The sequence below is a fragment of the Prionailurus viverrinus genome, chromosome B1 (genome assembly GCF_022837055.1).
Source record: "Prionailurus viverrinus isolate Anna chromosome B1, UM_Priviv_1.0, whole genome shotgun sequence".
Classification (NCBI taxonomy): domain Eukaryota; kingdom Metazoa; phylum Chordata; class Mammalia; order Carnivora; family Felidae; genus Prionailurus; species Prionailurus viverrinus.
In genome coordinates, this window is record NC_062564.1 from 113,892,322 (window position 1) to 113,918,801 (window position 26,480).

At 37.3% G+C, this 26,480-nt stretch overlaps 1 protein-coding gene across 9 annotated transcripts in view; it reads left to right on the top strand.

Moving 5' to 3' along the window:
- CFI (complement factor I) overlaps window positions 1–26,480 on the top strand; it is a 78,107-nt gene that overhangs the window by 35,836 nt on the left and 15,791 nt on the right. For 7 of the 9 annotated variants that reach the window (XM_047855287.1, XM_047855295.1, XM_047855293.1 and 4 more), the window contains 7 exons: window positions 1,686–1,727; window positions 10,863–11,142; window positions 12,694–12,847; window positions 16,361–16,542; window positions 17,400–17,513; window positions 17,614–17,724; window positions 24,585–24,632. In XM_047855287.1, coding sequence (XP_047711243.1) covers window positions 1,686–1,727; window positions 10,863–11,142; window positions 12,694–12,847; window positions 16,361–16,542; window positions 17,400–17,513; window positions 17,614–17,724; window positions 24,585–24,632 — 931 coding nt within the window. The remainder of the gene's footprint in view (window positions 1–1,685; window positions 1,728–10,862; window positions 11,143–12,693; window positions 12,848–16,360; window positions 16,543–17,399; window positions 17,514–17,613; window positions 17,725–24,584; window positions 24,633–26,480) is intronic. The other 2 variants (XM_047855294.1, XM_047855297.1) reach the window with 1 other exon arrangement.

Here is a 26,480-nt window from a genome sequence, read left to right on the forward strand (position 1 = left end):
AGTTATTTAAAAAATAAAACATGGCACAAAAACAGACACTCAGATCAATGGAACAGAATAGAGAACCCAGAAATGGACCCACAAACGTATGGCCAACTAATCTTTGGCAAAGCAGGAAAGAATATCCAATGGAATAAAGACAGTCTCTTCAGCAAGTGGTGCCGGGAAAACTAGACAGCGACAGGCAGAAGAATGAACCTGGACCACTTTCTTACACCATACACAAAAATAAACTCAAAATGGATGAAAGACCTAAACATAACATCAAAATCCTCGAGGAGAAAGCACGCAAAACCTCTTTGATCTTGGCCACAGTAACTTCTTACTCAACACGTCTCCAGAGGCAAGGGAAACAGAAGCAAAAATGAACTACTGGGACCCCATCAAAACAAAAAGCTTCTGCACAGCAAAGGAAACAATCAGTAAAACTAAAAGGCAACTGACAGAATGGAAGAAGATATTTGCAAACGACATATCAGATAAAGGGTTAGTATCCAAAATCTATAAAGAACTTATCAAACTCAACACCCAAAAAACAAATAATCCAGTGAAGAAATGGGCAAAAGACATGAATAGACACTTCTCTAAAGAAGACATCCAGATGGCCATGAAAAAATGTTCCACATCACTCATCATCAGGGAAATACAAATCAAAACCATAATGAGATACCACCTCACACCTGTCAGAATGGCTAACGTTAACTCAGGCAACAACAGATGTTGGCAAGGATACGGAGAAAGAGGATCTCTTTTCACTGATGGTGGGAATGCAAACTGGTGCAGCCACTCTGGAAAACAGTATGGAAGTTCCTCAAAAAATTAAAAATAGAACTACCCTACGACCCAGCAATTGTACTACTAGGTATTTATCCAAGGGATACAGGTATGGTGTTTCGAAGGGACACATGCATCCCAATGTTTATAGCAGCACTATCAACAATAGCCAAAGTATGGAAAGAGCCCAAATGTCCATTGGTGGATGAATGGATAAAGAAGATGTGGTATACATATACAATGGAGTATTACTCAGCAATCAAAAAGAATGAAATCTTGCCATTTGCAACTACGTGGATGGAACTGGAGGGTATTATGCTAAGCAAAATTAGTCAGAGTAAGACAAATATCATATGACTTCACTCATATGAGGACATTAAGACACAGAGCAGATGAACACAAGGGAAGGGAAGCAAAAATAATATAAAAACAGGGAGGGGGACAGAACATAAGAGACTCTTAAATTTGAGGCTTCCTGGAGGGGTTGTAACAACAATCTGTTGTAACACATCTGCTGACTTCCTGTTAAACAAAAGCAAGTTACATGGCCAGACCCAGAGTCTAGAGTTAGGAAAATACACCCTGCCCCCAGTGAGAAGCACGACAAAGGACTTGGATGAAGGGAGGTTAGAAGAACTGGGGCCACTTGCAATCTACTACAATTACCATCATATTTGCATTTGTATAAGGTCTTAAATGTTTATTTGTGTTTTCCCTGGTATTTATTTTTATTGGATCCTTAGAACAGCTCTGTGGGGATATTTTTATTTTCCACATTTTATAGAAGAGCAGAATCAGAAAGGTAAAGTCACTTACCTAAGCACACACAGCTACTTAAATAGTAGAAGGGGGAAGTGGTGGCCTTTTCTGTGCTTTGTCATAGTTGATCATTCTTTTTCTTTTGTTTGTAGGATACAGATGAAAATCAAGAACAATGGACAAAGAAACCACAGGTAAAGCTATACAGCTGTATACTGGGGTGAATAGAAGATTGTTTCTTGTTTTCTAACTACCAATCATCTGTCTCAAATTGTTTCATTGTAGTCCTGCCTAGAATAAAAAGACAAAGTTTACATCAAAATAATTGCTGCATCATTACAAATACCAAGGAAAGGGCCAAAAGAAAACAAAACAAAAACAAACCCATAGACACAAAAAAGCAACAGTAACTGAAAGAGTTGAGTCATGTTTTGAAGATGAATAGGCTAGAGTCATAACTGCTACAAATTGTTGAACATGTGCTTCTAGTATATGTGAATATATTTTATAAATAATAAATACACTGCTATATAAATAATGCACCTTAAAACACAATTTTAAGCACATAGATAATATTTTAATAACTTTCATCAATCTTTAATGGGATAATGTCTTTAAATATACTTTATTATTTTTAAAATTTTTCATTTGATTTAGTGGCATATTAACTGGAAAAAATACTTCACAAAGAGCAACATACAATAAACACATAGGGAGAGGTTCATAATGATACTAGATAGAAATTTATATTTCAAATACTCTTTTTAATTCTACTCATTGGGGGATAGGGCTGACTTCTTGTCATAGCTAATTAATTTTTCATTGTTTTTAACCCCATGATGTGGCTGATGAACAGCCTCTACTGGGGTTAGAAGTATGACTCTGCTATGTGTTTTTCCATTGGTGTTGAATTTGGGCATTATTTTCATCCAGCATTCATTTCACTACATGAATCTTTAAGCCATTTGTCCATTATTCCTTTAGCTAAAACTAGATCATATCATCTAGTTTCCTTAAGCACATGTATATGATCCTCTTAGAACAAAAACCCTCTCTTGATTCAATATCCTCTTCCAATTACCTCCCCATTTCTCTTTGCCCCTCTGTATCTAAAGTCTCAAAATTTTGCTGTGTGTGCTCAGTTTCTCTTTTCCCATTGTTTCTTGAACCCAGTCAGGCTTGAGTTTCCACCATTCCACCAAAATTACATTTTTCAAGGTCACCATTTAACTAGAGAAGCATTAGACACAGCAGCTGATCACTCCTTTCTTCTCTTTGCCTCTGTACCAGCATTTTCTATTTATTTGTCTTTTACTTCACTGGCCACATCTTCTCATCTCTGTTACTAATTCTTCATTCTCTGTCCAATTTCTAAATATTGGAAGGCTCACACCCTCCAGTGACTTTATTTTTCATTCAGAGAAAAAGCCAAAGTCTTTACAGTAACTTATAAGGTCCTATGTGATCAGTTATCCATCCCTCCAACTCTCTGACCTCATCTTCTCCTGTTCTCTCTCCAGTCACTTACATCCTTCCAGCCACACCAGTTCTCTAGACCAAGAGCACATCACATTTGCTTCTCCCCTACAGATTTTGCCCTGGCTCATTCCTCTGACCGTGACATCTCACATCTAGATACTTGCATGGATTGCACACTCACCTTCATATCTCTGCTCCAAGATAAACTTTTCCCCCAAAATAATGGTCCTCCCTCTCACTCTCCCCAATCTCTATTCTTCTTACCCTGCACAACATTTGACACCTTCTGTCATACTGTATATTTATTCTCTATTCATTTTTGTCTGTCTCCTATTAGAAAGGTAAGCTCTCTGACTTTGTGCAATTCACTCTTGTATCCCCAGGACCTAGAACAGTACCTGGCACATTGTAGTCTCTCAACAAATATTGAATGAATATGTTATGAGTGCAAGCACATGTGCTGATCCATATTTGAATATTAGTAAAGATAAACTTATTTCTTCCTACTTTTTCAATAAAACATAAAAATTAATATAATTTCTATTATTTTACCCACCTGATTATCTTCATACTTCCAGATTATATGTAACTCACTTTGAAAATTATTGGTCAACAGAAGTGGTTCTCAGTCTTTGGGAGCATAAGAATTCTTAATGGAGCCTATTTAACTTTTGTTGTTATCTTAGGCTATCTTTTCTGTTCTCTATTGTGTTTTCCTAATTCCTTGAGTTAAATACTTAACTCCTAAATTTTCAATTTTTCTCATTTTCTAATATAAGCATTTAAGGTACAAATTTCTCTCTAGGTAATGCATCATCTGCATGCCATAAGCCTCAGTGGCAAACAATAAAAGTGGTATTTATTGTTCAGTTTGAAATATTTTCAGGTTTTCAGTATAATTCCTCTTTGATGTAGAAGTTTCTTTTTTACTTTAGTAATGAATATATATTTCATTACAAATGAATGGACAAAGGGCACCTGGGTGGCTCAGTTGGTTAAGCATCCGACTTCAGCTCAAGTCATGATCTCAGTTTGTGAGTTCGAGCCCCACATTGGGCTCTGTGCTGACAGCTCAGAGCCTGGAGCCTGCTTGAGATTCTGTGTCTCATTCTCTCTCTGCCCCTCCCCCACTCCTGCTTTGTCTCTATCTGTCTCTCAAAAATAAATAAAAATGTAAAAAAAATTTTTTAAATGAATGGACAAGCTAGAAGAGGGAACACTGTACACCCTGGGGTTTGGGTTTCTATCTTTTATTGATGATTGTTAACAAGGAGATGTAATATTTACTATTTGGGGCAAGGATGTCTTGGAAGCAGGGTTTTGGGTTTTTTATTCCTTATTCAGCCTACTTTGTCAGCCATCTTGGGCCTGTCTGGTTTGATCCGGCTTCTTGTGACTTTGTTCTGGAGTACTGCCTGGACAGGCCTCTTACTTTCCTGATAACTGGGCATGACTTCTTTGCTGGCCTCCAGGTACACTGTTAGAACCTAACTAACTGCCCCTAACATTCTCTCATTCACTTTGGGTGGGTTTTTGTTTTGTTTTGTTTTTGTTTTTGTTTTTTAATATTAAATATAATTTATTGTCACATTGGTTTCCATATAACACCCAGTGCTCATCCTAACAGGTGCCCTCCTCAATGCCCATCACCCACCTTTCCCTCTCCCCCACCACCCCTATCAACCCTCAGTTTGTTCTCAGTATCCAAGAGTCTGTTATGGTTTGCCTCCCTCCCTCTCTGTAACTTTTTTTTTCCCCTTCCCCTCCCCCATGGTCTTCTGTTAAGTTTCTCAGGATCGACATATGAGTAAAAACACATGGTATCTGTCTTTCTCTGCCTGAATTATTTCACTTAGCATAATACCCTCCAGTTCCATCCATGTTGCTGCAAATGGCCAGATTTCATTATTTCTCATTGCCAAGTAGTATTCCATTGTATATGTAAACCACATCTTTATCCATTCGTCAATTGATAGACATTTAGGCTCTTTCCATAATTTGGCTATTGTTGAGAGTGCTGCTATAAACTTGGGGTACAAGTGCCCCTATGCATCAGTACTCCTGTATCCCTTGGGTAAATTCCTAGCAGTGCTATTGCTGGGTCATAGGGTAGGTCTATTTTTAATTTTTTGAGGAACCTCCACACTGTTTTCCAGAGTGGCTGTACCAGTTTGCATTCCCACCAACAGTGCAAGAGGGTTCCCATTTCTCCACAGCCTCTCCAGCATTTATAGTCTCCTGATTTGTTCATTTTAGCCACTCTGACTGGCACGAGGTGGTATTTCAGTGTGGTTGTGATTTGTATTTCCCTGATGAGGAGTGACGTTGAGCATCTTTTCATGTGTCTGTTGGCCATCCGGATGTCTTTAGAAAAGTGTCTATTCATGTCTTCTGCCCATTTCCTCACTGGATTATTTGTTCTTCGGGTGTGGAGTTTGGTGAGTTCCTTGTAGATTTTGGATACTGGCCCTTTAGCCAATATGTCATTTGCAAATATCTTTTCCCATTCCGTCGGTTGCCTTTTAGTTTTGTTGATTGTTTCCTTTGCAGTGCAGAAGCTTTTATCTTGATGAGGTCCCAATAGTTCATTTTTGCTTTTAATTCCCTTGCCTTTGGAGATGTGTCGAGTAAGAAATTGCTACAGCTGAGGTCAGAGAGGTTTTTTCCTGCTTTCTCCTCTAGGGTTTTGATGGTTTCCTGTCTCACATTCAGGTCCTTCATCCATTTTGAGTTTGTTTTTGTGAATGGTGTAAGAAAGTGGTCTAGTTTCATCCTTCTGCATGTTGCTGTCCAGTTCTGCCAGCACCATTTGTTAAAGAGACTGTCTTTTTTCCATTGGATATTCTTTCCTGCTTTATCAAAGATTAGTTGGCCATACTTTTGTGGGTCTAGTTCTGGGGTTTCTATTCTATTCCATTGGTCTATGTGTCTGTTTTTGTGCCAATACCATACTGTCTTGATGATTACAGCTTTGTAGTAGAGGCTAAAGTCTGGAATTGTGATGCCTCCCACTTTGGTTTTCTGCTTCACTATTACTTTGGCTATTCGGGGTCTTTTGTGGTTCCATACAAATTTTAGGATTGCTTGTTCTAGCTTTGAGAAGAATGCTGGTGCAATTTTGATTGGGAAGGCATTGAATGTGTAGATTGCTTTGGGTAGTATTGACATTTTAACAATATTTATAGTTCCAATCTATGAGTATGGAATGTTTTTCCATTTCTTTGTGTCTTCTTCAATTTCCTCCATAAGATTTCTATAGTTTTCAGCATACAGATCTTTTACATTTTTGGTTAGGTCTATTCCTAGGTACCTTATGATTCTTGGTGCAATTGTGAATGGGATCAGTTTATTTCTGTTTTTGTTGCTTCATTATTGGTGTATAAAAATGCAACCGGTTTCTGTACGTTAATTTTGTATCCTGCGACTTTGCTGAATTCATGTATCAGTTCTAGCAGACTTTTGGTGGAATCTGTCAGGTTTTCCATTAGAGTATCATGTCATCTGTGAAAAGTGAAAGTTTGACTTCATCTTTGCCAATTTTGATGCCTTTTATTTCATTTTGTTGTCTGATTGCTGATGCTAGAACTTCCAACCCTATGTTAAACAACAGCGGTGAGAGTGGACATCCCTGTCATGTTCCTGATCTCAGGGGGAAGCTCTCAGTTTTTCCCCATTGAGGATGATATTAGCTGTGGGCTTCTCATAAATGGCTTTTATGATCTTTAAGTATGTTCCTTCTATCCCGACTTTTGCGAGGGTTTTTATTAAGAAAGGATGCTGAATTTTGTCAAATGCTTTTTCTGCATCGATTCGCAGGATCAAATGGTTCTTATCTTTAATTTTATTAATGTGATGTATCACATTGATTGATTTGCGAATGTTGAACCAGCCCTGCAGCCCGGGAATGAATCCCACTTGATCATGGTAAATAAATCTTTTTATATGCTTTTGGATTCGATTTGCTAGTATCTTGTTGAGAATTTTTGCATCCATATTCATCAGGAATATTGGCCTGTAGTTCTCTTTTTTTTGCTGGGTCTCTGTCTGGTTTGAGAATCAAAGTAATGCTGGTTTCATAGAATGAGTCTGGAAGCTTTCCTTCCCTTTCTATTTTTTGGAACAGCTTGAGAAGGATAGGTATTATCTCTGCTTTAAATGTCTGGTAGAATTCCCCAGGGAAGCTATCTGGTCCTGGACTCTTACTTGTTGGGAGATTTTTGATAACTGATTCAGTTTCTTCACTATTTATGGGTCTGTTCAAATTTTCTATTTCTTCTCATTTGAGTTTTGGTAGTGTGTGGGTGTTTAGGAGTTTGTCCATTTCTTCCAGGTTGTCCATTTTGTTGGCATATTATTTTCATAGTATTCCTTGATAATTGCTTGTATTTCTGAAGGATTGGTTGTAATAATTCCATTTTCATTCGTGATTTTATCTGTTTGGGTCTTCTCTCTTTTCATTTTGAGAAACCTGGCTAGAGGTTTATCAGTTTTATTTATTTTTTCAAAAAAAACAACTCTTGGTTTCAATGATCTGCTCTACAGTTTTTTTAGATTCTATATTGTTTATTTCTGCTCTGATCTTTATTATTTCCCTTCTTCTGCTGGGTTTGGGTGTCTTTGCTGTTCTGCTTCTAGTTCCTTTAGGTGTGCTGTTAGATTTTGTATTTGGGATTTTTCTTGTTTCTTGAGATCGGCCTGGATTGCAATGTATTTTCCTCTTAGGACAGCCTTTGCTGCATCCCAAAGTGTTTGAATTGTTGTATTTTCGTTTTCATTTGTTTCCATATATTTTTAAATTTCTTCTCTAATTTCCTGGTTGACCCATTCATTCTTTAGTAGGGTGTTCTTTAACCTCCATGCTTTTGGAGGTTTACCAGACTTTTTCCTGGGGTTGATTCCAAGTTTGATAGCATTGTGACCTGAAAATATGCATGGTGTGATCTCAGTCCTTTTATATTTGTTGAGGGCTGTTTTGTGACCCAGTATGTGATCTATTTTGGAGAATGTTCCATGTGCCCTAGAGAAGGAAGTATATTCTGTTGCTTTGGGATACAGAGTTCTAAATATATCTGTCAAGTCCATCTGGACCAATGTATCATTCACGGCCATTGTTTCTTTACTGATTCTCTGTCTAGATGATCTATCCATTGTTGTAAGTGGAGTATTAAAGTTCCCTGCAATTATCACATTGTTATCAGTAAGGTTGCTTATGTTTACGATTAATTGTTTTATATATTTGGGTGCTTCTGAATTCGGTACATAAATTGTTACTCTCACTTTAGTGGGGCTTGGAGAGGAAGCAGAGATTTTTTTTTTAAAGCCTATGTTCAGTCTCCCATGTCTAAGCACAAGGCCAATCAGAATGGCTGCCCTGTACTTCCACTTCCATTTCTTCACTTCCCATTCCGGCCTTAACACACCAAGCTCTGGTTTCTATGTCTCACACTCAGCTCAAACTACTTCCAAAGAGTCCCAGTGATCTTTGTTCATCTAGTTCAGTGGGCTTTTTTCAGCCTTCATCCTCTGAAACTCTCTGCAGCATTAGACACATGGAGCAAAGGACCCCTCTCTCTGACTGGGAAGCAAACTTTTTTACTTGCTCCACATCTTCAGCTCCTTAAATGTAAATTCTCCTCAATGTTCTGACTTTGTTGGGCTTTTTTTCCACCATTCCATGAATACCAGGCCCAACATGCCCCTCAAAGCAAGTTTGAGCTGGGAAAAAGGAGAAGGTTTCACCTGAAATGAAGATCAGAGTTTGAATGATTACACAGAACTGGACTTTGTACTGGCTGTTACATGACTGTTGCTGGGAGTAAAAATCTTAAATTTTTGGTTTTGGTCTAATTGAAGAATGATTGAAAAGTTATGACACTTGCCCAGATTTCTGTCCAAAGGTCAAGGAAAAATGAGACGTCAGAAAGGTTTTAATAAAGTTTACTGAAAAGCATATTAGGTAGAAAGACTTCCAGAGCTTATGCAAAATTTTTGCATGGTTTTAATTGATTGGTTTTTGTTTTTATGACAGCATTTAAAGATTGTTCAATTTGTTTCTGCCCTCACTGGCTGTTACTGCAACTGGAAAAACACTGAGAAAGAGAGGGGGACTTGTTGCTGGGGGCTGGTGAGACAGGGACAAGACACTCATCCTCTAGACAGGCCAATTAGGGAACAGAGAGAGCAATGACTTTCCACAATGCTTTCCACAATTTTTGACCCAAATGATCTGTTCCCAGCTCTCAACAGATTTCCTCTGGATTCCTGCAGGTCTAATTGGCCTCCTGCCTGTCTGATCTTATTTCTAAGATCTTCCCCAAAAGCAAATTTGCTTCCTTGCTTAAAGTGGCTCCCTCAGGACCTGCTGTCTTATCCTCCACCACCCTCTCATTCTATTCTCTAGTCTTGAACAAGCCTGGTGTTCTTTTTATTACAGTCCTACCTGAAGTGCCTGCCCACCACCCCCTCTGCCAGAGGACCAGTGCACAGCACCCTCAGACTACAGCCCAGAAAACAGGAATTTCTGTAAATGTTTTGGAGCCTCCTAGTCAGGACAGAACACTATACTAATGGCATCCCCAGCCAATATCTGTCAGAGCAATTGTCAGGTTTCCCTGTCTCTCTTTGGATTGGCCAGAGAGTTTTATTCTTCTGGTCCTAGCCTTAGACCATTCTCTGGCACAGAGTGGTGCTTGCTAACCCATTTATTGAGTTAACTAATAATCTGTCTTCCAAGCTTCAGACACACACCTATATCCCTTTTCCACAAAGTATGTCCTTTAGTTGCTTCATACTCAACTGGTCCCAAACCAAATTCATAAACGCATCATTATACCTCCTTACTTTCAGTCAGCTTCAAAACCTAGGACCCACCCTCAACCGCTACATGGAGTAAATTGTCCAATCTTGTTGCTTTGCTTGCTTGAGTGTCTTTCCAAACCATTCTCATACTCCACTCCTGCTACCTCTCTCTTACCAGTATCCTGACCAGTGACTACCTCATTTGAAGCACACAAAACCCCATATGTCCATTAGTTGGGCCCACTCATGATTCCCTAAGTACATTCTGCACTATCCCTCCTGTCTTTTGCTAGCACCAGCTCTCTGCTAGCAGCCGTCTTTGCTTACCTTGCTCAAATGCTACCACATCCACGAGGCCTTTTTAAATCCCCCCAGAAAGACTAACTCTCTTCCACTTTGGTTCTCCAAGAGTACTGTATTGTATTTGTACCACTGTTATATCAATTACCACAGTCTTCCTTGTACCCCAGTTATTATGTGTATTTCTGTCTTATTGCCTAGATATCAAGCCCTTGGAAGACAGAGTTCATGTATGTTCATCTTGGAGAAACTTTACACACAGTAGGGGTTTAACAAATGGTTTTGCATTTATTAATAAAATTAACCAATTTCATTTAAAATTCACCAGTTCATTCCACGAGACTATATTTAGCACCAATTTTGTTAGTTTTTAACATGACTTGTGAGATTCATTGATTTCTTCAAAGACAAAATTTTATGTTGGCTTTAGGATAATAATAGCTCCATTGATTGCATACCTGTCAACCATTATATGTATATAATCTCTAATCCTTGTAATAGCCTTGCAAAATAGAAGATATTGTCCCTATTGTACAGATGCACATTCTGTGAGGGTCAGTAACTTACCCATGGGCATATAACTGTAAGTCCTCCAGCTAGGGCTAGAAGTCACCTTTTTGATTCTGTAAGCCACTATACCACATCACCCTCATCCATACTGTGGGATAGGGGAGTCTCTTTTGTTTCTTTCCTTCACTTAATCATCTTCAAAAAAGATTTTAGTTTGTTAGTGTTTGTTTTGTGTTTTACAGCTTCCTTCGACATCATACATACCTCAAAAGGATCTGCTAGACAACAAGTGCCTAATTGAAAAATACACACATCTCTCCTGCAAAAAAGTCTTCTGTCAACCATGGCAGAAATGCATCGATGGGACCTGTATCTGTAAACTCCCTTATCAGTGCCCAAAGAATGGTACCTCAGTGTGTTCAACTAATGGGAAAAGCTACCTAACTTACTGTCAGCAGAAGAGTTTTGAATGTCTTCAGCCAAAGGCAAAGTTTTTAAATAGTGGAACATGCATAGCTGAAGGTAGGAAAGCCCTAGTTGAGTCTGTGATATAAGAAAGAACTTGTTTACCATACTGTCTACTAGAAGATAATTTTGCTATGAAATGTTATGATGACAATTCAGAATTCCTCCCTAGACCCTTAATTGTAATGGGGGTGACAACTAAAGAAAATAGGGTCACCAGAATATAGCCAGCCTTTGAGTTCACGCACAAGGCCCTGAAGCTGGTCCTTCCCCTCAGTGCCTGTGCCACTCTGCTGCCCAGCCCTTCAAAATTATCCCCACCCTCACTTCTACTTGACTAACAGGAGTATTCCCAGAGTCATTGAGTTGGTTCAGAACGCAGTGAAAAAGTCTTTATATAAGATTGATATTGATATGGAGCTGTGCCTGTGGACCTCCAGATCAAATAATTTCTTCTAGTGTCCCTCCCACCAGCCTCTACCCCTAAGGAGCCCCAAGCCCATTGGCCCTGATCTAAGGGGAGCTCAGGCTACTGCTGACCTAGGACATACTCTAGCAAACTTGGCACTTCAGATGAAAGAGCTTGTCTACACTCCATCCAGGCTTCTAATGCACTGAGGAGGCTGTGATGCTGATACGTAGATTGCTGGAGTGGTTAAGGTTAGGAATCTCACTGTCAGTTTTAGTTGCAAGCCCCTCCACCCCACCTCGGTTATTGACAAGCTATGTAACTGGTCAGACCCCATTTTCCACCTCAGTAAAATGTGAATAACACCAGTTCCTAACTCCTAAGACTTTCATGAAGATTAAATAAAATGGTGTATGTAAAAGCTCTTCATACAGTGTTTGGCACACAAAAAGAGCTCATGAAATTTTAAGTGGTAGAGCAAACCTCAGCCTTATCTTCTAATATCAATTATCACAGACACTTCATGAATTTATAGAAAAATACTCAAAACATTCCTTGTAAAGGCACCATGACATATGCCAGCACACAGTTGCCTAAATATCTGTGTGATCCTTGGCTAAGATATTGAGGCACTGTGGAGTAGGAGAAGAAAGCTCCCTATTTGACCCCATCTCTGTTGCCTGTTGGGAAGGAGGGAAGCAATAATGGAGATTATTTTGTCAGTGGCAGACTTTTGTTCTCTTGAGGCATTAAATGCCTTAAATATATGAGATACCTAAATTTTTTTTTTACATTTCAATTATTTGTTTGGCTTACTTTTAAGAGCACAGACTTGGGAGTGAGATCAATATAGTTCCATCAGATTCCTGGCTTCCCCACTTGAGCAAGTAAGTTAACCTCATGTATAAAAGTGGAGGCATTTAGGTTCCTCATGTAAAAATATCATTGTAGTCTTCACAGGGTTGTTGTGAGGATTTCATAATAGTCTGTATAACTGGGTAGTATAGCCACTGATACATAATAGATCCTGGTAAAACAATTACAGACTATTATTTACTAAAATCTTCATGGTGTTCAAAGTTAATTTGAAATTACATTTTTTGTTTATTTTAAAGGCTTTTAATCAAGAGGAGAAAAGGTGAATGCCTAAATATTGCTCATTCTTTTGTGTGTGGGTGTGTGTGTGTTTTTAATTTTAGGACAATTTAGTGTTTCCTTAAAGTATGGAACTACCACTTCTGAGGGAATTGTTGAAGTAAAACTTGTAGACCAAGATAAGAAAATGTTCATATGTAAAAAAGCCTGGAGCATAGTGGAGGCTAATGTGGCCTGTCTTGAACTTGGATTTCAACAGTAAGTGCTTGTGCCAGTGGATTTTCCCAGGGTTGGTTTGGTCTTATTGTTCCAATTATTTGTTTTTTGATTACCCGATCTTTCTGTGCCTTAATTTCCTCATATGTGACCTGAGAGTATGAACTACCTGTCTCACAGCATTGTTATGAGGATTAGATATGTTCATGTCTGACTAGCACTTAGAACACTGCTGAACACAGATCACCTGTAAGTTTGTTGGAAGTTTCTGGATACGAATCTTTTGCAGTTTCAGATAGCTATAAACATGTTCATTACTGTATATCTCTACTTGTCTATAATTATCCCCACTTTTTCATACCTAATATTGTTTATCTATGTCTTCTCTCTCTTTTTCTTGGTCAACCTTGAAGAGATTTGTCTATTTGATAGTGGTTTTTATTTGTATATCTTATACATAAATTGTCTCTTGTTACTTTACTCTCACTTCATTAACTTTTGTTGTTATCTTTGGCTCTCTCTCTTCTGTTCTCTATTGTATTTTCCTAATTCCTTGAGTTAAATGCTTACCTCCTAAATTTTCAATTTTTCTTATTTTCTAATATAAGCATTTAAGGTACAAATTTCTCTCTAGGTAATGCATCATCTGCATGCCATTAGCCTCAGTGGCATACAATAAAAGTGGTATTTTATTTATTGTTCAGTTTGAAATATTTTCAGGTTTTCAGTATAATTCTTCTTTGATTTAGAAGTTTCTTTTTTACTTTTGTAATGAATATATATTTGCTTTTAGTTAACTTTTTGTTATAGATTTCCTATTTAATTGTATTGTTGTAAGAGAATGGTTCCTATATGGTAATTGTTTAAATATTTGTTGACACTTGCTTTGTGCTGAGTATATTTTAAATGTTTCAGGGGCAGGGTTCTAGATAATAAGTATGTTATCCACTAAAATAAGCAAGCTCATAACTACTTTGTTCAAATCTTTTCCTATTTACTTACTTGCAAGCTTTCTATGTCTTTATCTTTTAAATGTGTCCCTTATAAACAGCACATATCTAGATTTTTTTTAAAAATCCAATATGACAATAACTGTCTGAATAGTTTAGTCCATTTACATTATTGTGATTATTTACATTGTTGAATTTATTTTCCCTTATTTTATAATTATTATTTAACCTGCTTTTTCTGTGTGCTTTCTTCCTTTTCTAACTTCTACTGGGTTAATAAAGTTGTTGTGTTTTTTAATTCTCCCCTCTCTTCCCCCTCTACTTGGTTTGTAAACTATACACATCCTATTTCTGTTGTTTTTGTGGTTATCTTCACATTTATACCACGAATCCTTAACTTAGGAATTCCTCACCCTCTTCAGGAATAATACAAAGAATTCATTATTTCTATCAAGGTTCCAGGATTTAGTTCCACATTATTTTTATATATTCCTGAAGTTAATTGTTATCATTATATAAGCAATTATAATACATACTGTCATTATATAATTATATGTATCATATATAATATATAAAATATATAAATATTTGCTTATATATAATTATTATATAATTTATATATTATATATGATATATACAATATATCATGTATATATGTATATATCATATATACATCATATATATACACGTATATATATATATGATATATGATATTATATACACACATATACTGTGCTTATTCAGATGTACTTCATGTTTACCAACATCTTGGTTTGTTACTGCTTTTTGCATCTCTCAGCATTATGCTGAATTCAGTTTCCTTCTTTCTAAACCATATCTGCTAGAAGTTCATTAGTGAGAGTATCTTATCATTAAATTGAGCCACAGAATATTTGTAATTTTTGACAGTTTGTGACCTACAACCTATAAGTCAACCTAATGGGAAACTCTCTCAGTCTTTGATCTCCCAGTATTTTGCTTTTATCATATTTTGTATAAGCTCATGGACAGACTTCTCTTATTTTAGCCAGTGGATATTTCCCTTACTTCTTTTTTTTTTTTTTAAATTTTTTTTTTCAATGTTTATTTATTTTTGGGACAGAGAGAGACAGAGCATGAACGGGGGAGGGGCAGAGAGAGAAGGAGACACAGAATCGGAAATAGGCTCCAGGCTCTGAGCCATCAGTCCAGAGCCTGACGCGGGGCTCGAACTCACAGACCGTGAGATCGTGACCTGGCTGAAGTCGGACGCTTAACCGACTGTGCCACCCAGGCGCCCTCCCTTACTTCTTTAAGAGCTCATTGAAGCCATTTATTATATTTTATCTAGTACTTTTGGATAGTTTTAGAATGAGACATTTTTTTCAAATTATATACCTCTGAGATTGCCCCAATAGCTCTCATTTGTTCTCATATTTTGATGCTGCTTGGCAGTTTTATGACTCTTGTATCGTCATTATGGATATTAAATCATTAAAAATACCTCCCTGTTTCCTTTAAGCTTATTTATTTATTTTGAGAGAGAGAGAGAGAGAGAGAGAGAGAGAATGAGCAGGAGAGGGGCAGAGAGAGAGGGAGAGAGGGAATCCAAAGCAGGCTCTGCGCTATCAGCACAGAGCCTGATGCAGGGCTCAGACCCACAAACCATGAGATCATGACCTGATCTTAAATCAAGAGTCAGACGCTTAACTGACTGAGCCACCCAGTCACTCCCTGACTTTCATTCTAATTGATCTTATATTTCTATTACCCTTATTGCTTTATTATTGTTTATATTTACCCGATGCATCTTTGCTCAACTTTTTATTTATAACACCATTTTCCTCATTTCCTTCTAAAGAGAAGCAGGGAACAATTGAATGTTCTGGAAGAATAGTTTACTATAACTCATCACCTCTAGGATATTGAGTCATAGAGGTAGCCTCTTACCTGCACAAATTCTGAACAAATTAGAAAGTCCAAGCAATGGTATATAGATGCCAAAAATCACCTTAATACTGTCAAGGCTGAATTGAGGATATAGGTTAACGTAAAAACAAAATGAACCTGCTAGAATTGAACCATGTTAACCTCCCAAATTCTAAGCAATAATAGGGCTAACCAGGTAAGCCTTCTAGCATGAGGCAGGTGAAGAGGCCCCCAAAAGGAAAGATGGAAAACATGAGCTACTTGTCTGATTTATAATTCCAAAATTCTCTGGTCAATTATCCTACTCCTTTTCCTTGAGCAAAAAGGAATTAAGAGATGAAGAGAGGCCAAGAATGATACATCTTAGGTTGGAAGGAAACATCAGGAGTGTGGAAGGATTCCTCCTTAACAAGAAACAGGAGGGGAAACAAATATTTGCTGAGTGCTTACCAGGTTTGAACTTTGGCTAGTCAGTTTAAATTGATTGTTTTAATTAATCTTTATAAAACTTGCTGAGATTGTCATATTCTCTTTTACAAGTGAAGATACTGAGCCTCAGAGAATTTAAGCATCTTGCTCAATGTATCTTATGTAGAAAATTAGAGGAAATTACTTTAGTTCCTTACCTCCTATAGTGAGGTTATAAGTGCAAAGTACAAATTATTCTACCTTAATGTTTCATTTATTCTATTTGCAGAGGTGCTTTGGAGGCTCAAAAAAGTTTTGAAGTTCCTGAAGATCTCCATATAAATTCTACCGAATGTCTGCATGTGCATTGTCGGGGATTAGAAACTAGTTTGGCTGAATGCACTTTTATTAAGAGAAGAACTAAAAATTACCAGGATTTAGCTGGTGTGGTATGTTACACACAGAATACAGGTTGGTAGAGTGCTTGCCTGAAACCTCAAAACTTCCTTTAGAATTGTTTATTCCATACCATGACTGTAGTAAACAGATGATGGATACTCAATTGCAGCAATAGAGGCAAAATCATTTTGGAGGCTTTAGAGCCTAAATTGGTGCTTTTCCTGTGTACTCAAATACTGCTATATAGGAAGCAAAGTTGCCTGACTCCTCTTTGCTTCCTGAAACATCTGGATTAAAGTTAATATAACAAACCTAAGTAACTCAAACGTCAGAAGAAACCTCATCTTCTTTGAGAGGTCCAGCCTACACACTTCAAAATGCCTTTAAAATATTTAAGTGACCACATCTATGCCTCAGTCTCAAGGCAGTCACTGCCACTTTTCTCTTCCATCCTGACATTGGAATATTTTAGTATTATGTATGGTTTAAAGACTAAAGGCTTTTTTGGTGCTAAAAAAAAGAAAAGAAAAGAAAAAAAGGACTATCAAAGTGTAAATGGCACTGCCCAAGCAAGTCATGAGATGGAAGTGAGGATTCATGGAACAGCATTAAAGGAATGGGTGAACACCAGTGCTTGCTGATGTTAGCGAGGGCTCTTGATCCCTGAGCCTCCTTCTCCAATGCCAGTGAGTGCAGACCTCCACAATAAATACTGATTTTCAGAGATAATGAAAGGGCCTCCATAAACCCACTCTGACATTTATTTTCTTTATTTACCATATATATATTATGTTGATGCTACCAATACATTAAATCCTTTTTTATTTGATGCCCGACTTTATCTTAAAGTCCCCATTATGGCAAGTGTGATAAAGATGTCACCTAGAACTCCATAAATAAATTTCACAAAGATCATTCCTAATTTACAGTTTCTTCAGCAAATGACTCCTTTCGTTGTGTGAATGGGAAATATATTCCTCAAAAGAAAACCTGTAATGGTGTCAATGACTGTGGAGACCAAAGTGATGAGCTGTGCTGTAAAGGTAGTAGGAGAAACTTTACTTTTGAATTTAAGATTCTATCCCACTCGACTTTAAGTAAGAAAAAATAAAAATAAAAACCTCTTCTATTTATGTTTCATAGGATGCCGAGGCAAAAGTTTCCTTTGTAAATCCGGTGTTTGTATTCCAAATAAGTATAAGTGCAATGGTGAGCTGGACTGCATTACAGGAGAAGATGAAATTGGTTGTAAAGGTAATTGAAAGCTTTGTGGTTACACTTTTCCATTATTTGATCCAGGGATTCTGCAACTTCCTTTTAGGTATATTTTAATCTTAAGTGAGTATAGACGAGTGTTAGCAGTAAGGGTACTACTGAGAGTGGGCATGTGAAGAACTATGGAATGTTCTTCTCTCATGTTTTCACTTATTAAATATTTATTGGTTTTTTCAGAACTTTTTATTAGAAAAGTTCCCACATAACAAAAATCGACAGATTATTAGAATGAACCAATATGTGCCTATCTCTCAGCTTCAACAATTACCAGTATTTTGCCAGTCTTGTTCAGCTTGAGTATTTTAAAGCACATTTGAGATATTATGTCACTTCACTATATACATCTCTAATGATACACTTTACACGTACATAATGTACTCTCATTAGTACACGTAAAAATAATAATATCCTAACACTGCTTAATAACAGCCCATGTTCACGTTTTCCCAACTGTCTCAAAAATGTCTTTTTAGAACAATGTGTTTGAATCAGGGTCCAAAAGAATCTAACATTGTGTTTGATTATTAAATTTTTAAAGTCTCTTTTATTCTTTAAGAGTTAACTCACCTGGAAACACAACGATCCATTATCTTCGGGACACAGCAAAAGCAGTCCTAGGAGGGATGTTTATACCAATACAGGCCTATCTCAAGAAAGAAGAAAAATCCCAAATAAACAATTTAACATTAAACCTAAAGAAACTAGAAAAGGAAGGAAAAAAAATCCCAAAGATAGTAAAAGGAAGGAAATATAAGGATTAGAGCAGAAATGAATGATATAGAGACTAAAGAAAAAAATAGAATATGCCAATGAAACCAAGTGTTGTTTGTTTGAAAAGATAAACAAAATTGATAAATCTTCGGCCAGGGTCATTGAGAAAAAAAGAAAGAGGAGTCAAATAAATAAAATCAGAAATGAAAAAGGAGAAGTAACTGGCACCACAGAAATACAAAAGCTTTTATAAGAGGCTACTATGAAAATGATAGGCAACAAACTGGACAATTTAAAAGAAATTGATACATTCTTAGAAACATACAATGTTCCAAAACTGAATCAGGAAGAAATAGAAAATCTGGACAGACTGATTACTAGTAATGTAAAGAACTGGTAATCATAAAAAGTCCCAACAAACAAAGTTTCATGACCAAATAGTTTCACAGGTTAATTCTACCAAACATTTAAAGAAGAGTTAATACCTATTCTCAAACTATTCCAAAAAATAGAAGAGGAAGGAAAACTTCCAAGTTTGTTCCATAAAGCCAGCATTACCCTGATACCAAAACCAGACAGACACTACCAAAAAAATGAAACTACACATCAATATCCCTAAAGAACATAGATGCAAAAATCCTCAACAAAATATTAATAAACCAAATTCAACAAAACATTAAAAGAATCATTCATGATCAAGTGAGATTTATTCCAAGGATGCAAGAATGATTCAATGTCCTCAAATCAATCAATGTGATGCATCACATTAACAAAACAAAGGATAAAAACATATAATCATCACAATAGATTCAAAATAAGAATTTGCCAAAATTCAATATCCATTCATGATAAAAACTCTCAACAAGGTGGGTTTAGAGGGAACATACCTCAACATAATAAAGGCCATATATGACAACCCACGACTAACATCATACTCAATGGTGAAAAGCTGAAAGCTTTTCCTCTAAGATCAGGAATAAGACAAAGATGTCCACTCTTGCCACTTCTGTTCAGCATAGTACTTAAGTCCTAGCCCTAACCATCAGACAAGGAAGGAACGAAGGGAGGGAGGGAGGGAGGGAGGAAGGGAGGGCATCCTAATTTGTATGGAAAAAACAAAACTGTCAAACTTTGCAAATGACATGATACTTTACATAGGAAACCCTAAAGACTACCAAAAACCTATTAGAGCTAATAAATGAATTCACTAAAATTGCAGAATACAGAGTTAACATTCAGATATCAGTTGTGTTTCTATATACTAATAATAAACTACCAGAAAAAGAAATTAAGATAATAATCCCACTTACAATTACACCAAGAATAATAAAATACCTAGAAGTATTTATTTTATTAACCAAGGAGGTGAAAGATTTATACTCTGAAAACGATATGACATTGATGAAAGAAACTGGAAGTGACACAAATACATGGAAAGATATACCATATTTGTGGACTGGAAGAATAAATATTGTTAAACTGTCCATACCCAAAGCAATCTACAGATTTAATGCAACCCCTATCTAAATATCAATAGTATTTTTCACAGAACTAGAGCAAAGAATCCTAAAATTTTTATGGAACCACAAAAGACCCTGAACAACCAAGCAATCTTGAAAAGAACAAAGCTGGAGGTATCACAATCCTAGATTTCAAGATATACTACAAGCCTATAGTAATCAAAACAGTATGGTACTGGCACAAAAAGACACATAGATCAATAACAGAACAGGATACAAATTCCAGAAATAAATTGATGCTTACATGGTAAATTAATCTACAACAAAGGCGGCAAGAATATATAATCTGGAAAAGACAGTCTCTTCAATAAATGGTGTTGGGAAAGTTGGCCATGTACATTTAAAAAAATGAAATTGGACCACTTTCTTACACCATACATAAAAATAAACTCAAAATAGACTAGAGAATTAAAAACCTAAATATGAGACCTGAAACCAGAAGACTACTAAAAGAGAACATAGGCAGTAATCTCTTAGACGTCAGCCTTAGCAACATTTTTCCAGATTTGTCTCCTCAGGCAAGGGAAATAAAAGCAAAAATAAACTACTGGGACTACAACAAAATAAACCATCAGCAAAACAAAAAGACAACCTACCAAATGGGAGAAGATATTTGTGAATAATATATCTGATAAGGGGTTAATATCCAAAATATAAAAACTTATACAACTCAATGCACAAAAAACCCAAATTATTTGATTAAAAAATAGGTAGAGGACCTGAATAGACATTTGTCCAAAGAAGACCTATAGATGGCCAACAGATACATCCCTAATCAGCAGGGAAATACAAATTAAAACCACAATGAGATATCACCCCACATCAGTCAGCATACCTAGTATCAAAAAGACAAGAAATAACAAGTATTAGTGCGGAAGTGGAGAAAGGGAACCCTTGTGCACTATTGGTGGGAATGTAAATTGCTGCAGCCATTATGGAAAACATGGAGGTTTCTCAAAAAAAATTACACACACACACGCACACACCACTACCCTATGATCCATCAATTCCACTACTGGGTATTTACCCAAAGGAAACAAAAACAATTCAAAAAAGATGTATGCATCTCTATATTTATTGCAGCATTATTTACAATAGCCAAGATATGGAAGCAACCTAAGTGTCCATTGACAGATGAATGGATAAAGAAGATGTGATACACACACACACACACACACACACACACATACACACACACCAGAATATTACTTGAGTCCTAAAAAAGAATGACTTCTTGCCATTTGCAACATTCATAAACCTAGAGAGAATTATGCTAAGTGAAATAAGTCAGACAGAGAAAGATAGATACCATATGATTTCACTTATATGTGGAATCTAAAAAACAAACTAAAGAACTAACAAAAACAGAAGCAGATACATAAATACAGAGAAAAACTGGTGATTTCCAGACTGCAGAGGTGGGGAGGATGGACGAATTAGGTGAAGGAGATTAAGAAGTACAAACTTCCAGGGGCGCTTGGGTGCTCCGTTGGTTAAGCAACCAACTCTTGATTTCAGCTCAGGTCATGATCTCGTGGTTCTTGAGATCAAGCACAGTACCTGTTTGGGATTCTCTCTCTCTCTCTGCCCTTCTCCTGCACTCTCTCAAAATAAATAAGCTTTAAAAAAAAGTATAAACTTCCAGTTACAAATAAGTCATGGGCTGAAAAGTATAGCATAGAGAATACAGTGCATAATACTGTAATGTATGATGACAGATAGTAATCACATTTATTGTGGTCAGCATTGCATAATGTATAGAATTGTTGAATCACTTGATCATACACCTGAAACTAATATAACACTATGTCAACTATACTTCAATTAAAGAAAAAGTTACCTACCCATCCACCACCAATTTTTCTCATGCCACTGATTTTTTAGAGACACTTGGTCATTTGCCTACAGGATGTTCCTTATTCTGGATTTTTAGAGACTTCATTAGATACAAAGTTCAATATTTTAGGCAAGAATTCTTGATGGGTGGTGCTATGTCCTTTTTATTACATATAAAGTTATGTTGTCTAGGTATCCCACAACTAGTGACACTAAGATTGATCACTGGACCAGCTTGATATTTCCTTTACAAAATTCCCCCACAACCTTTCATCTTAATGGTCCTTAGTAGCCTATGTGATTGTTGACTAGATTCCTTTGTCAATAGGAACTATAAAATGGTGATTTCTAATTCAGCATTCTTTCTGCATTTATTTACTAGTTTTCTATAGAGAAGAATTTTCCTTCATCAACTATTTTGTTTCCATGAAATGCAATTCATAATAAAAAGGAAGAATAGTGTTTAATTCTTTCCCTTTATTTACCAAGTTTCAAAGCAATGTGTCAATGCTCTTTGTTTTTTTGGTGCTCGTTGGAAAACCTCTGATGGTAAAAAATATTTGCTAGGTACCTACTCTGTGTCACACAGATTGACTTCTTGCTTACATCAATGCTTTCTGGAGGAAAAGTTTATGGAAGTTATTATACTCATTCATTTACTCAGTGAATATTTATTAAGTTCTTACTAAACAGTGCCATACCCTGCTTTAGGTACTGGGGTTGCAGTAATGAATAACATGTCAGAAATCCCTGCCCCATCATAGATCTTACATTCTAGTGGTGGAAGAGAGACAATAAACAAGAGAAATATGTAAGATATGTAGGAAAATAATAAGTATAAGCAGAAAAATAAAGCGAGGAGGGAGGATATAAAATGTCAGGGGTAAGTTCTGAAATTTTAGATAAGGTAGTCTGGAGGGGTTCACTCACTGAGGTTACTTTTAGGTAAAGAGCTGGAGGAAAGGATGGAGCCAGCCATGCAGATGTCTGTGGAAGAGTGTTCTAGGCAGAGGCACCAACCAGTGCAGTGTTCATAAGAGAGCAACTTTCCAGGATATTTGAGGAGCAAGCAGCAAGGAGGCTAATGGGGCATGTGTCACAGGTGCTGGTAGTGAGAGGTTAAAGAATAAATAGTTGGGGCACCTGGGTGGCTCAGTCAGTTAAGCATCTGACTTTGGCTGAGGTCATGATCTCAAGGTTTGAGTTCGATCCCCACATCGGGCTCTGTGCCGACGGCTTAGACCCTGGAGCCTGGTTTGGATTCTGTGTCTCCCTCTATCTCTCCGCTCCTCCCCCACTCACACTCTGTCTCTCTGTCTCTCTCTCTTAAAAATACATAAACATTAAATTAAAAAAAAAAGAGCAAATAGTTGGAGAGGTTGGACAGATGGTTGGGGTGGGTGGAGGGAGACAAGGGCAGATAGTCAAGCCTGGTAGTAAGGGAAATAGGGGAATTTAAAGCAGAGGCACCACATGATTTGACTTACATTTAATTTTATTTTTTATAATTTTTAATGTTATTTATTTTGAGAGAGACAGAGACAGAGCACAAGCAGGGAAGAGGCAAAGAGAGAGGGAGTCACAGAATCTGAAGCAGCTTCCTGGCTCTGAGCTGTCAGCACAGAGCCCGACACAGGGTTTGAACTCATGAGCTGTGAGATCATGACCTGAGCCAAAGTTGGACACTCAACTGACTGAGCTACCTGGGCGCCCCTGACTTGCAGTTGAAATCAAGATTACTCTGGCTGCTGTGTGGCGACTAGGCTGTATAAGGGCAAGGGGAGAAGCAGGGAGGCCAGTTAGGAAGCCACGCAGTCATCCAGGGAAGAGATGATAGTGGTAAGAATAAGTTGGTAGGGAGGGAAATGGTGAGAAGCAGTCACGTTCTGGATGTATTTTGAAGCTGGAGCCAGAAGGGTTGACCAGTAGTTAGATGGAGGCATGAGAAGAAATGAGCAGTTAAGGGTGACTCCAGAGGTGTGGGCCTGAGAACTGGAAAAATGGAGCTGCTTTCAACAAAGATGGGGAAGACTGTGAGAGCAGTAGGCATGCTTGTATCTGCTTCATTTATGAAATTTATCCAGTGGTGTGCTGGTAGATGTTTGTAAATTGGCTTTGGAGAGGGAGAGGAAATCCCTGATTTGTAGCTTTTGCTAATTCCTGTGGTGTGATTACTCCCACCATGGGTGATTTCAAGCCAAATTTATATGATGCCACAGAACACAAACTAGGAAGTGGTGCCCTAGTCTCTGATGTGGTGATAGACCCCCATGTCAGGACACCACTGTTAACTGTTTATTGTAGTTTTTTGTACCTATCTTCCCTTCCCCTCCCTTGTCAACAGTAAACCCCTTGAAAACAGAATCTGTTTTTATATTCCAAATATGCCTTGTAAATAAGCATTAAATAAATGTCGGAGATATGTATGGATACATGAATTAATAATAATTCTTTTTGGCATTGCTTGGTATTATTTGAGTTTACTGAAGACTTATTTAACTCCCCATTGACATCAGTTCTTAAATGTAAAAACACACGGTTTTAGGATTTCAAATCATATTATTTCTTTTGATGCTTATATAAGCAGTTGAGCAATGTACTTTATGTTCATTAAATGTAGCTATAATCTTAGTAAAAAGAGGAAAGAAATAAATTTTAAAACATTTTTCAGGGAGAACGGGAAGCCATTGACTCTTGCCAGTGAAGATGGACAGTTTTTTCCCTCCCAGTTTTATTGAGATAGAATTAACATACAATGCTGTTTGTGTTTAGGTGAACGGCATATTGATCTGACACATGTATCGGGAGATGATGACCACAGTAAGTTTAGTTAACATCCATCTCATCATAGAGTTAACAATTCTTTTTTCTTTGTGATAAGAGATTTACTCACGAAACAACTTTCAAGTATACCGTACAGCAATGTTAACTATAGTCACCATGCTGTGCATTACATCTCCAGCGTGCACTTATCTGGAAGTTTGTACCTTTTGATCACCTTCACCTAATTCCCTACCTCACCCTCTGCCTCTAGTAACCACAGATCTGATCTCTTTTTCTATGAGTTTGTTTTGTTAGATTCCACATATGGGTGAGATCATGTATTTGTCTTTCTCTGAAGCTCTACAGTTCAATTTCACTTTTCAGTATAATACTACTTGGGGTTTCTTCTCCTTCTCCTCCTCTTCTGCCCCTTTTCCCTCCTCCTCCTCTTTCTTCTCCTGATTCAAAACTCTAAAGTTTAAGGTCATCCGTGCTCATGGATTGGAAGAACAAATATTGTCAAAATGTCAATACTACCCAAAGCTATCTACACGTTCAATGCAATCCCAATCAAAATTGCACCAGCATTCTTCTCGAAACTAGAACAAGCAATCCTAAAATTCATATGGAACCACAAAAGGCCCCGAATAGCCAAAGGAATTTTGAAGAAGAAGACCAAAGCAGGAGGCATCACAATCCCAGACTTTAGCCTCTACTACAAAGCTGTCATCATCAAGACAGCATGCTATTGGCACAAAAACAGACACATAGACCAATGGAATAGAATAGAAACCCCAGAACTAGACCCACAAACGTATGGCCAACTCATCTTTGACAAAGCAGGAAAGAACATCCAATGGAAAAAAGACAGTCTCTTTAACAAATGGTGCTGGGAGAACTGGACAGCAACATGCAGAAGATTGAAACTAGACCACTTTCTCACACCATTCACAAAAATAAACTCAAAATGGATAAAGGACCTGAATGTGAGACAGGAAACCATCAAAATCCTAGAAGAGAAAGCAGGAAAAGACCTCTCTGACCTCAGCCGTAGCAATTTCTTACTTGACACATCCCCAAAGGCAAGGGAATTAAAAGCAAAAATGAACTACTGGGACCTTATGAAGATAAAAAGCTTCTGCACAGCAAAGGAAACAACCAACAAAACTAAAAGGCAACGGAATGGGAAAAGATATTTGCAAATGACATATCGGACAAAGGGCTAGTATCCAAAATCTATAAAGAGCTCACCAAACTCCACACCCGAAAAACAAATAACCCAGTGAAGAAATGGGCAGAAAACATGAATAGACACTTCTCTAAAGAAGACATCCGGATGGCCAACAGGCACATGAAAAGATGCTCAACATCGCTCCTTATCAGGGAAATACAAATCAAAACCACACTCAGATATCACCTCACGCCAGTCAGAGTGGCCAAAATGAACAAATCAGTAGACTATGGATGCTGGAGAGGATGTGGAGAAACGGGAACCCTCTTGCACTGTTGGTGGGAATGCAAACTGGTACAGCCGCTCTGGAAAACAGTGTGGAGGTTCCTCAGAAAATTAAAAATAGACCTACCCTATGACCCAGCAATAGCACTGCTAGGAATTTACCCAAGGGATACAGGAGTACTGATGCATAGGGGCACTTGTACCCCAATGTTTATAGCAGCACTCTCAACAATAGCCAAATTATGGAAAGAGCCTAAATGTCCATCAACTGATGAATGGATAAAAAAATTGTGGTTTATATACACAATGGAGTACTATGTGGCAAGGAGAAAGAATGAAATATGGCCTTTTGTAGCAACGTGGATGGAACTGGAGAGTGTTAATGCTAAGTGAAATAAGCCATACAGAGAAAGACAGATATCATATGTTTTTACTCTTATATGGATCCT